The 12,693-nt window shown below is 41.9% G+C and overlaps 1 protein-coding gene across 1 annotated transcript in view; it reads right to left on the bottom strand.

Moving 5' to 3' along the window:
- abraxas1 (abraxas 1, BRCA1 A complex subunit) overlaps positions 1 to 12,693 on the bottom strand; it is a 34,789-nt gene that overhangs the window by 9,381 nt on the left and 12,715 nt on the right. The window contains exons 5-7 of the mRNA XM_070872386.1: positions 10,488 to 10,681; positions 10,235 to 10,354; positions 5,151 to 5,235 (exon numbers count right to left, since the gene is read on the bottom strand). Of these exons, the coding sequence (XP_070728487.1) occupies positions 5,151 to 5,235; positions 10,235 to 10,354; positions 10,488 to 10,681 (399 nt within the window). The remainder of the gene's footprint in view (positions 1 to 5,150; positions 5,236 to 10,234; positions 10,355 to 10,487; positions 10,682 to 12,693) is intronic.

The following is a 12,693-nucleotide window of genomic DNA, read 5'->3' as shown; positions in this document are numbered from 1 at the left end:
CCCAGTATAAAGATATGGAGATTGATGAACTGTAAAATAATATATTTGCAATACTGATAATTAATTAGCATCAAACAGCGCAAACATGACCACACAGAATAACCAAGGTTGTAATACAAGACCACACAGGTCAAATATTTTGGACAGTGAACTATTAAAAAGAAATTACAATCCTTCATATATTAAGCAGTTGTCCCTTTGCATGGGCATAAAATTTGAACAAAACACAATTAAGGTGTCAATATTTTTCTGTTTGGAATGCTGCCTTGAGTTCAAACAGAGTCCTCAATAGAGACCTGTTTTACTGTATTCAGTAAGTTCCATACACAGAATATATTGACCCTGAAATTCTGGTCGGAATTTACGAATCTATCCGGAGGTCCCGGGGATTCCGGTGGGGAGGCCTTCTCTTGCCGCCTTACGAAGTGCACTCCCGTCCTCCAGGTTCCAACGCAGACGCTGCAGTCACGTGTGACTGCACAACCAATCAGGTAAAGTATTCCCATTAACAGCAATGAGAACTCCGTATCTACACGTTCTCATTGCTATTAATGAGGGAAAAAAAACACACCTCACATAATTAAAATTAATTGAAATTAAAGTTAATAAATGTCTTACAAAAAATATATATTTTCCCGATTTTAAAAAAAAGTTTTGTAATTGGGGTTAAAAATAAACTTACCTTAATGAGCACGTTTTTTTTTAAAGTGTATTTTATATTCTATTTTTATATGTTTTTGTATGTTTTCAAATACTTACGCTGGTAAAAGTACGAGACGCAATAGTTTCTAGGACATTCGCTGGGCAAGAGTTGGGAAAATACCACAATCTTGCCCATGCGGATGTCCTGGCTGTGGGGATATGGAGGATCTGTCAAGCCAGAGCTTGACAGATTGGAAAAGCTGTTTTTTGGCGCATGTGCATTGTGCGCCGGAAACCGGCATTTGCGATGCCTTCCCGGGTCCGTACGGACCTGGGGAGGCCATGATTTCTGCCCCATTGTGATTGGAAAATAACATGCAAAAAAGTGCAAGAGGGATTCTTCAAGGACTTGCATTTCTACAGCATTCCATGTATGTAGATAGGAAAAGAGAGCACAAAGTGGGTGGAGGGGATGCTGGTGAAGGAACAGAGGGAGCCGGGGATAAGGGATAACACAAGAGGAGACAAAACTGCTGGGGAGGTGGAGGGGGGAGAAATGAATTCAAGAATATACAGTTGGCATGTAATAAACTGAGTAAGGGAGAACTTCAGACTAGCTTATGTAGCCTTTTTAACCTTGATTTTCCATAGGAGTGGGATTCATCATGTAACCTTGGTGTCATATTTGACCCTGAAATGTGTTTTCGACCACATATCCGCAGCATAACTCAGACCGCTTATTTCCACCTCCGTAACATCGCACATCTCCACCCTTGCCTCAGCTTATCTGCTGCTGAAGCCCTCATCCATGCCTTTGTTATCTCTAGACTTGACTATTCCAACGCACTCCTGGCTGGTCTCCCACATTCTACCCTACGTAACCAAGAGGTGATCCAAAACATCGGCTGCCCGTGTCCTGACTCGCACCAAGTCTCGCTGACCTACATTGGCTCCCGGTTAAGCAATGCCTTCATTTCAAAATTCTCATCCTTGTTTTCATATCCCTCCCTATTTCTAATCTCTTCCAGCCCCACAACCCCCCCGCCCAGAGATGTCTGCGCTCCTCTAATTCTGCCCTCTTGAGATTCCCAGATTATAATTGCTCAACCATTGGTGGCCGTGCCTTCTGTTGCCAAGGCCCTAAGCTCTGAAATTCCCTGCCTAAACCTCTCCGCCTCTCTTTTGTCATTGAAGACGCTCCTTAAAATGCACCTCTTTGACCAATCTGCCCTAATTTCTCCTTGAGCGGCTCGATGTCAATTTTTTTAAATCTCATAATATTCCTGTGAAGCGCCTTGGGACGTTTCACTACGTTAAAGGCGCTATATAAATATAAGTTGTTGTTTAGTTCTTACACTTGCTACATTTAATTACTACAAGTACATATCCAACCAAATAATGTTCAAATATTTTATCTGCAGAATCATTTTCTTGTGCTCTTTGTTAGCCAAAACTCCTCACCTTGACTATGAAGAATCATGGCTGATTCAGGTTCTGTAATGTTGACATATTGAGGCCTCTTTAGATTGGGATATTTTTCACTGATGCGTCCGTTTCTTTCAATTCAGTGGGCCTGGAAATCCTCGGGTCACAATCCCAGCAATTATGCCAGGATTGCACCAGCCTGGTACCTGTGCCACTATGGGTGTATGTTAGACACTGGCCAGTCCCATGCTGTTGGAGAGGGTGGGGGAAGATATCTTGGGGAAAAGGTACAGGGGGTGGGGAGGGAGGGGGGGGAGAACTGACATGCATACTGGCCTGCTAACGTGTCAGATGGCAGTAGAGCCAGGGAAGTAGGAACTTCCAACGCCAGCAGTCCCAGCCCTACTCCCTCTGCACCGGCTTTGTTAGAGCAGGCAGAGGCATATCCTGGTTGAAGTGGAGTTTCTGGCTGTACCACTGAAGTGACCGAGTAAATTCAGCCCCTACATTTTAATTAATTGTTTCATGGTGCATTTGGTTTACTTGGAATTTAAGCTTCAACTACTAGGAGGGCAGATGCTCCCACACTTCGACCAGTGCCTTTTCAGATGGCTGGCAGGAGTTGCTAACTTTCCATGTGGTCTAGTTTTGCCATGTTATGCTGGCTGATTTTTAAATGGCTGTCAGTTGGCAGGGCAGGGGACCCATTACGCCTGGCCACTTTTGCCCAACCCATTTCCTGCTATCATGGAAAGTAGAAGTGCGTATCCTAAAATGGGAAGTCGCAGTCAAATAAAGTGGTTGTGAAATAGTGATCTCATTCGTTCTGTTTTGTGTCCTGCCGTGCCTGGATATCAAAGGTTGTTAAATACTATAGAAAAGGTGGAAGTGATTTTGAAGAGCATATTTCTCAGGTGATTTGTGTGTTTTTTTTTCCTATTGTTGTTGAGAACTGCTTTACTAGCTATCTTTGTGCCTTTTGTTCCGGTGATATTATTTATTTCACCCAACCCGCGCCCCCGTCCCAAGCCAATTGCACAATGTGTTTCCCATTGCGAATTCCCCTGTATCTGTTTTTTGTGGAGGAAGAAATGAAGGAGTAATGGAGGAATTTTAAACTAGCTTAGGCAACTCAGAATATACAAAGCATCCATCTAATGGTACTTCACACCAGGATAAGCTGATAGGGTTAGATGGAGACAGTTGGGCCAAATGGCCTGTTTCTGTGCTGTACATTCTATGTAATTCTTTGACAAAGGTAAACTATCCCTCCTCGTCCTTCTGGACCTGTCTGTAGCCTTTGACACAGTTGACCACTCCATCCTCCTCCAATGCCTCTCCACCATCGTCCAGCTAGGTGGGATTGCACTCACCTGGTTCAATTCTTATCTAATCAGCCACAAAATCTCCTGCAATGGCTTCTCTTCCCACTCCCGCATCGTTACCTCTGGCGTCCCCCAAGGATCTGTCCTTGGCCCCTTCTTATTTCTCATCTATATGTTGCCCCTTGGCGACATCATCCAAAAACACGGAGTCAGTTTCCACATGTACGCTGATGACACCCAGCTCTACCTCTCCACCACTTCTCTCGACCCCTGCTTGTTTTCTAAATTGTCAGATTGCTTGTCCGACATCCAGTACTGGATGAGCAGAAATTTTCTCCAATTAAATATTGGGAAGATCGAAGCCATTATCTTTGGTCCCCGCCACAAACTGCATTCCCTAACCACTGACTCCATCCCTCTCCCTAGCATCAATCTGAGGGTGAACAAGACTGTTCGCAAGCTAGGTGTCATATTTGACCCTGAAATGAGTTTCCAGCCACATATCTGCGGCATAACTAAAACCGCCTGTTTCCACCTCCGTAACATTGTCCGCCTCCACCCGTCTCAGCTCTTCTGCTACTGAAACCCTCATTCAGACCCGAGCCGTTAGCCTCTTTTTACACTTCCTTTTCCCGCTTTTTCTCTCTCGCTCCCTCAAATAGTCAACAACTAATGTGTTGTAAAATTGTTGTGAATCGCCTTGGGACGTTTTATTACATTAAAGACGCTATATAAATAAGTTATTATTCATGCCTTTGTTACCTCTAGAGTTGACTACAACTCACTCCTGGCTGCCCTTCCATTCTACACCACAAACTTGAGGTCATCCAAAACTCAGCAGCCCGTGTTCTTACTCGCACCAAGTCAAGATCACCCATCACCCCTGTGCTTTCTGACTTACATTGGCTCCCGGTTAAACAATGCCTCGATTTCAAAATTCTCATCCTTGTTTACAAATCACTCAATGGCCTTGCCCCTCCCTATCTCTAATCTTTTTCAGACTCAATCCCACACGATGTCTGCGCTCCTCAAATTCTGCCCTCTTGAACATCCCTCGTTATAACTGCTCAACCATCGGTGGCCGTGCCTTCAGCTGATGGGCCCCAAGCTCTGGAACTCCCTCCTTAAACCTCTCTACCTTTCTTTCCTCCTTTAAGACGCTACTTAAAACCTACCTCTTTAATCATGCATTTAGTCATCTGCCTTAATTTCTTTTTTTATGGCCCGGTGTCAAATTTTATCTGTTTTGTCTTGTAACACTGCTGTGAAGCGCCTTGGGATGCTTTACTACGTTAAAGGCGCTATATAAATCAAAGTTATTATTATTACAAAGCACAGCATTAATGCTCCAGTAAGTGTGCTGCTTAGAGACACTGCGACTGGCAGTCTGTGCAGTAATCTGTCCAATTTTTAAGTTCACAATGGAACAAAGCAATCCTACAGTATTATTTTGTTGGATATACTGTTTTTCTACAGCATTTACATGCAGCAAAATGTTAAAAATATGCTTGGAACAGTGCGTCACTCACTCCACAAGCCTTTGCTTTTCACTCCCTAACTACTTCTACAATATTTTATTTCACTTTTATCTGGCTGACCGTTTTTGTCCTCCCCTGAAACAGTTAGCTCCTTGCTGGGATATGATTCTATGGACAGTAAAATTACCAGGGATAACGCTCTCCACTATCACAGTGCAATGTGAAATTCTGATGTTGGAACAGTGTGGTTCAACAAGTCTATGATTTACATCCGAGTTACCTTCAATTCCTCCTGCAGTGTACCATACACGCCTTTAATTCTCTGAACCTCTTTTAAGGAGCCTTCTTGATCAAAAAATACAGATCTGAGTAGGAAAAAAACAGCAGTTACATTCATTGCAATTTTCAATTTCTCCTATCCATCTGCTCATCTCCATCTTTAAAAAAAGTACTGAATCTCTTACTGTTTGACTAAGAAAGGAGAGTGATATTTTTTCACTGATGGAAGGAGGAGATTAGAGAGCAAATAGTGTAACCCCCGCCGGAAAATGCTTTGATCAACCTAATGTCCGACGGTTGCACATTTCAGGTCTGCACTGGATAGTGTCGCAGGCTCAGTGTTACTGATCACTCCCATAACTGGACCCCACATTCCCCATGATCTGGAGAATACCTTTATCACCCAATTACATGATTAGATTAGTGTGACCCTGGGCTGTAATAATAAGACCCTGTGTTGCAAGTACTGTGGCCTCTCAGCTCGCTGAAGGGCAATCCGTCCACCTTCTAGAAGACGGACTGATGAGCACTCTATTGAGACACGGTCAATTGTAAACCCACACACTGGTTTAATTTGCATTCAATACATGACTGAACAGAATACACTCTCCAGTGAAATTAAAACAATTTCCAATCAGACCGCACAACATCAAAACAAAAATAGCCGTAGCTTCACTTTACAAGTCAGTATTCATTGAATTAACTTTAGGGGGGGGGGGGGGGGAAAAAGAGATCCCAGCCTCTGTTTCAAACTCCAACTCTATGCAGTTCGCCATTTTGTACCAAGAATGTGCGATAGCCAAAACCTTCATCTCTGTCCCCCCCTCCCCTCTGCATGAGGATTGGCTGACTGAGCTGCCAATCAAAACTTTCACTTTGGTGTGGTGGTCATCTGGCAAGTCAAAACTCCTGCGTTGCTGAGCAAATGTAAGGCATTTTAACATTACAAATACAAATGTATCGAAAGTGCATTAATGAACTCCATTGTCTCAAACTGATATGGTATGCATGAAATACAACTCTGTCAGTTCATTTGGTCCCAGTTTACGGTCCTAATCAACATTTCCAGATATCTTGTGGGCTGAAATTAAGAGCACCTTAATATAAATTAGTCTGAAATCCCTTCTCAGCCAAAAGGTTCAAAATGTGACACTCATCAAATCCAGCTGTCAAGACTCAACTACTGCTCTCAATTCCTTTAGTTAATTGTCTTGTGAATCATCTACAATTAAATCACTGGATTAATCAATGGAATGTCTACTGTAATGTATCAATTTACCAATTCATTTTAATAGAGCAGTCACTTCATGGGAACCTCAATTATCCACCATCCCATTCATCCACCAGAATTTTTGCAGGACAAATCCTTGCAGGAAACAAATCCTCACTGCACAACTTTTATTTCTGTTTAAGCTTCTTATCTTGGTGAGTAAAAAAAAAAGTTTATTTTGATATTTGGATTGTACTTGTCTTTATTCCCATGTTTGGGCATTGCTAGATGACATATGCAAAGCCAAATTTTTGGGACTCAATTACCCATCATTTCTAGAGTGAAAAGCTGCAATTTATTTAAGGGTTCAGGCAACTTAAGTGATATTACTGCCATTCTGTTACCTGGATCCCTCAATTAAATTACTGTCACCATCTGCCATATTACAATACATGCACTGAACATCTGAAGGAGAATCTCCAATTTGTAATTCAAGTAACTTCACTGCAAGTGTATACAATTAATTCCTTTATTTATGCTCAATGCAGCAGATATATTTTAATGCTTAAATCCTGATTGCTGCCAAATTCATTTTTCTTGTAAGTTTAATAATGTGTTCCGCGTTAGTTCGATTGCAGACACACAAGGACATAAACAGCTCATCTTAATGGAAAACAAACTACAGATTGTTCGCAACCTTCGTGTCATATTTGACCCTGAAATGAGCTTTTGACTACATATCTACAGCTTAACTAAGACTGCCTATTTCCACCTCCGTAACATCGCCCATCTCTGCCCTTGCCTCAACTCATTTACTGCTGAAGCCCTCATTCATGCCTGTTACCTCTAGACTTCACTATTCCAACAGATTCCTGGCTGGCCTCCCACATTCTACCCCTACGTAAGCTAGAGGTGATCCAAAACACAGCTGCCCATGTCCTAACTCGCACCAATCCCACTCACCCATCACCCCTGTGCTCGCTGACTTACACTGGCTCCCGGTTAAGCAACGCCTCAATTTCAAAATTCTGATCCTTATTTTCAAATTCCTCCATGGCCTCACCCATCCCTATCTCTGTAATCTCCTCCAACCCCACAACCCCCCACCGAGATGTCTGAGCTTCTCTAATTCGGCCCTCTTAAGCATCCCTGATTATAATCACTCAACTATCGGTGGCCGTGCCTTCTGTTGCCGAGGCCCCAAAGCTCTGGAACTCCCTGCTGAAATCTCTCTGCCTCTTTTTCCTCCTTCCAAGACGGTCTATAAAACATACCTCTTTGACCAAGCTTTTGGTCACCTGCGCTAATTTCTACTTATGCGGCTGTGTCAAATTTCTATCTCATAATACTCTTGCGAAGCACCTTGGGACGTTTCACTACATTAAAGATGCTGTATAAATACAAGTTGTTGCTGTAAGATATCTAGGCAAGTAGTATTGTTGGTTTCTGACCATTCGAAAGTTAAAGTTAACTCATAACTCTATATAGATTAGAACTATGACAAAGAATTTCCACAACATACGAGACCCACATTGAAGTGCCACTTTGATATCTTTAAATGATTCTGTGGCTGCAGTATCTGCAGCCTCTGTACACCTCTGGGGAAAATCAGAACTTCCAATTTTTTTCTATATTTGGATGTTATTTTAGAAAGTGGAGGGGAGTGGGGGGAGAGGGTGGTGGTGGAAGAGAAAGAGTCGAAGATGAACAGTTTGGTAACTATTATGAACCAGCTGCCAAAACTCGTGAAGGAATGGAAACCAAGTTGGGCACTGAGTTGATGTCTAACACTATGATAAGCATACCACAGGGCTCTGATCTATTTCCATTTCTCCTTGCCTTATGGCTCGTGCTGCACTATTTTCCAAATACTTCACATTTTCCAAATACTTCAAATGCACATCACGTTGAACTCTGCTCAAAATTTAACAGAATTGCCACCATTTTTTGATAAATTGTAACAATTACAAACTTTAATACATTCCTTTTGCAAGTTCCCTCCCACCATATATTCCTATATATATATATATATACATATATTTTTATAGCTCAGTATCAATTGACTATGAACAACTTCGGCTCAGACTTTCATAAACACGTATGAAAATTGTTGGGAAGAAATTGAAGACTACTGTACTGAGCTGCCACCTAATCTCTCTGCTGCTCCCTATTCCAGTGCTTTACATTTAAACTATTAGTCAGAGGCAGCTTGTGAGCATATATCTTGTATAGAGCAATTATTGACATTTTTCCAGGATTTCAAACTGCGGGACTCTTGCCAAAATGTCCAGGTTTTTAAAACCTCAAGCTTTGTGTCGTCTAATCAATGCTTCCTGATTTACCTAATCCTTTACTCTTTTTTATCTGCAGCGTGGGCCTAAAACCTTCATCTTAGTTTCTCAATAAAAACAATGAAAGAACAGAATAAGATAACTAGGAATAAGAGATTCAACTCAGCTAACTGGACCAGAAGTAAAGTCCTGCTATCACTATAAAAATCTCATTCTCATCTATTAATTTCCAATCCAATACATGTCTTTTTCCAAAATATTTCCTATGCAATCTTTTTTCATTTACTTAAAGCTGCAGCAACTACTGTTATATTTCCAGCTTATGAAACAAACCAAGTTATTCGGTAAATCCAAATTTTAAAGTGGCAGAACAACCTACATCCAGTAGATGGCAGCAACACAACTTCAGGTTCACCAGTGGCACAGTGTACAGAAAGACATGGTAACGGTACCTTCTCAAAACCAAATGCCCATTACAAGTATACTTCAGGCATACAGACAAACACACTGCCCTATGCTGCAGTACTTAGCAAACCAATTGCCTGAACTGGTACTAAATCCAAGATTCTTAAAAATGTCAATCATTGTTCAACAATACTTGGACATTGAGGTTTGTTCCCGACTCCTCACTTGCCCTGCCAGAACTGACATGTTATAGAACCACGTTACTTTGTAAACATTTTATTCAGTTTCAAAACAGCACAAATGTGAATGTCCTAATATTAAGTATTAATATGACCTCCTTACCTGTGCAAGTGATTTTAATAAATTACACCATAATTTTCCTTTCATATTTAGGATTAAATAATTGACTGATACAGAGCTGTATGCCTTTTGGATATAGTTTGCCTTGGAATGGCATGTTCAGAATGCAGTGAACAGACAGAATTTCAGCAATTCTAAGTTTGAAAAGGAGCAATTGTATTTTTTCAGATATTTAAATAATCAAATTTAAGAGAACATTTTGCTGGCTGACGTTGTATATCGTAATTTACACTGAACAACACTGCAAAAATATTGTGTTGCTTGCCTGTGAAATCATGGCAATAACTTGTTCTCTATCCCCAGGTGTAAAGACAAGACTACTTTAAGAAAATAAACTGCTGCACTGCCCATGGAGGCCACACGCACCTCCTAATGGACCGACTATTCAGAGTGAAGAGATGCTACCAATTGGAGACTCTCTGGAAGCAGTGTGCAGGGAGGGAAGTTTTCATTCCACAAGCTGAAAGCAGTTTTTTTTCAAACTTAGAATTGCTGAAATTCTGTCTGTTCACTGCATTCTGAACATGCCATTCCAAGGCAAACTATATCCAAAAGGCATACAGCTCTGTATCAGTCAATTATTTAATCCTAAATATGAAAGGAAAATTATGGTGTAATTTATTAAAATCACTTGCACAGGTAAGGAGGTCATATTAATTACTTAATACTGAATGCAGAACTTAATTCCATTACCAAGCAATTAAATCTCTCCTCCATCCCCCACCTCCTCCAAAAAATACCCTGGGGCGCTGTGGTCAGTTCCACAGTATCTGTTCCACTTAGCACAGCACACAGGACGAGATCAGCTGCGTTTTCTACCTGTGTTTCTTCATTGCTCGACAATAGCCCCCAGCACTGCTGGATCCTGAAAACGTCTTGTAGTCTTGTTGTTCGGACATTCCTAGATTGGTCACGGATATAGGTATTCGCAGAACAAAACTACATTCAAAGAAAAACAAGACAAATGTTAGCTTCAAAAGTTATTAAAAATGGAGCATAAAATGTTTCGCTACGTTTCCCGAGCTTGCACCGCCTGACAATATTGCGGAAAGAAACTCTGGGCACTGCTCACCTTTCCTGAGGTTTATACAGCGTATACTCCAGACTGTGCGTGGAACCATTCTCTCTGCTTAACTTGGTAGTAAAGAGAAAGAACACCAGCTGTTGGTTTTTCAGATGCTTCTGAAGGGTCCTGTGAAGGAGACGTTCTCGGAATGTCATGGTCTGGTTTGTGTTACGTCTGAACTTATACCAACCAATAACATTCTAAGGGGGAAAAAGTACAAGTAGATTTAGCTCTAGACCCAAGTTAAAAAAGGTGGGAAAGTGTGGAACAGCAATATCACTTCTGAAATTTTAGTCTTTTACCAAATAAGCTGTTAATACCATGGCTGAGTCAATAACTACACACGTTACCCAGTTAACTACCTGCACGCAAGTTAACTACCTGTATGTAAGTCACCAGCAGTGAACTACCTGCAGCATGTCACACAGCCATTATCTATCTACACACACGTCACACAGCTAACCAACCATGCACGTCACACAGCAGTTAACTAACTATGTGCACAGCACACAATACAATTCAGCAAATCTCAATTAAAACTCTAATAGCAAGCATTCACTAATGCAGTGTGTATGTGTTTTAATGAATGGTGCAGAAAACCCTGATTATAATGAAACTTCTTAAAACATTATGTTTGATTAATTTTATGTCAAAGCTACAAAAGGTAACACTTTCCCACTTTAGGCACCAAATCGCAATATTAAGCACGCCCAGTTCAGGCACAGTGTCTGATGTGAAGTAAAACTCATTTCTCGGTTATAATAATCGGTCTGAACTGCACTCGGAGAACTTCCGAGGCGTTTCGGAGGTTGGCTGCCAATTATTGTCACATTGCGGGCTGCCTTGTGCTCTAGCCCCATGCCCACAAAAAGCCGTTTTGAATCTGCTCACATTTATTTCACAAAACGCTTTTGTAGCTGGCAAACAGAAGAATCTCATCTATCAGTTGGGGCAGGATTCAACCCCAGGTTTGAAGCAGCACCGAGCAATCTTACCCTTTGTAAATTATCCCGAGTCTTTGACCACTCAACCACTGCAAAAAGAAAACGGCTATTTTGCATCGGTCGGGCAATTGCCAAGGTGCGGCATCAGAGCCTGGTTGGGGCTGGGCACAGGTCACCTTGCTCTTTTAGCAACAGATGATGCATGGTGCGAGGAGATTTAGGAGGGAAAAACATTTCCAAAGCTCCCAATGAACTTCAAATTTGTCACAGAAAACAAGATATCAAAGTAATGGAGAGGCTGGAGAAGGTATAGGACACTCAGGAGAAGTAGAACCTCCAGCCACATGTACTGCTCAAGGATTATCTCAAGATTGGTCTCTACTGATTGTCCAGCTCTCGTCTGTGTCTCTAAACTTGTGCACAGCATTGGACACACCCCAGACCTTCAATACCATAAGAACATACGAAATAGGAGGACGAGGCCAGCTGGCCCCTCGAGCCTGCTCCGCCATTTAATAAGATCATGGCTGATCTGATCATGGACTCCGCTCCACTTCCCTGCCCGCTCCCCATAACCCTTTATTCCCTTATCACTCAAAAATCTGTCTATCTCCGCCTTAAATATATTCAATGACCAAGCCTCCTCAGCTCTCTGGGGGCAGATAATTCCACAGATTTGCAACCCTCTGAGAAGAAATTCCTCCTCATCTCAGTTTTAAATGGGCCACCCCTTATTCTGAAACTACGTCCCCTGGTTTTAGTTTACTCTAGGAGTGTAAATATTCTCTCTGCATCCCACCTTGTCTAGCCCCCTCATTATCTTACATGTTTCGACAAGATCACCTCTCATTCTTCTGAACTTCAATGAGTATCATCGGCGGTCCCTCGAACGAGGATGACTTGCTTCCACATGAGTTCACAGATGTTTCAATGAAGGACCCGATGTTCCAGTCCTGAACTCCAATTGAAGGGGTGGAAGATGCCTGTGCGTGGATTTTTTTAACGTATGGTGACCATTGCACATCAGCCACCACACGGGCTCGACAGAGCTCGGCCTTTATCCAGTGGCAAGGTTAACCAGGACCACTGGAGACCTGCTCAGTTGCACTGACCTAGTGCACATAGAGCCCATGACAACCCTTTCAGACTACACATTTGTACTTCAATATTAGCTGCCAGCTAAAAACGTTCCAATAGTTAGTGTAGCAAGACTGATTCAATGGCCCAAACTATACTGAGACTTATGAACTCATTCAAATGTTTTTGTC

The sequence above is a fragment of the Pristiophorus japonicus genome, chromosome 2, assembly GCF_044704955.1.
Source record: "Pristiophorus japonicus isolate sPriJap1 chromosome 2, sPriJap1.hap1, whole genome shotgun sequence".
Lineage (NCBI taxonomy): Eukaryota > Metazoa > Chordata > Chondrichthyes > Pristiophoridae > Pristiophorus > Pristiophorus japonicus.
The sequence above is the reverse complement of the archived record's forward strand: the minus strand, read 5'-3'. Positions and strand labels throughout refer to the sequence as shown.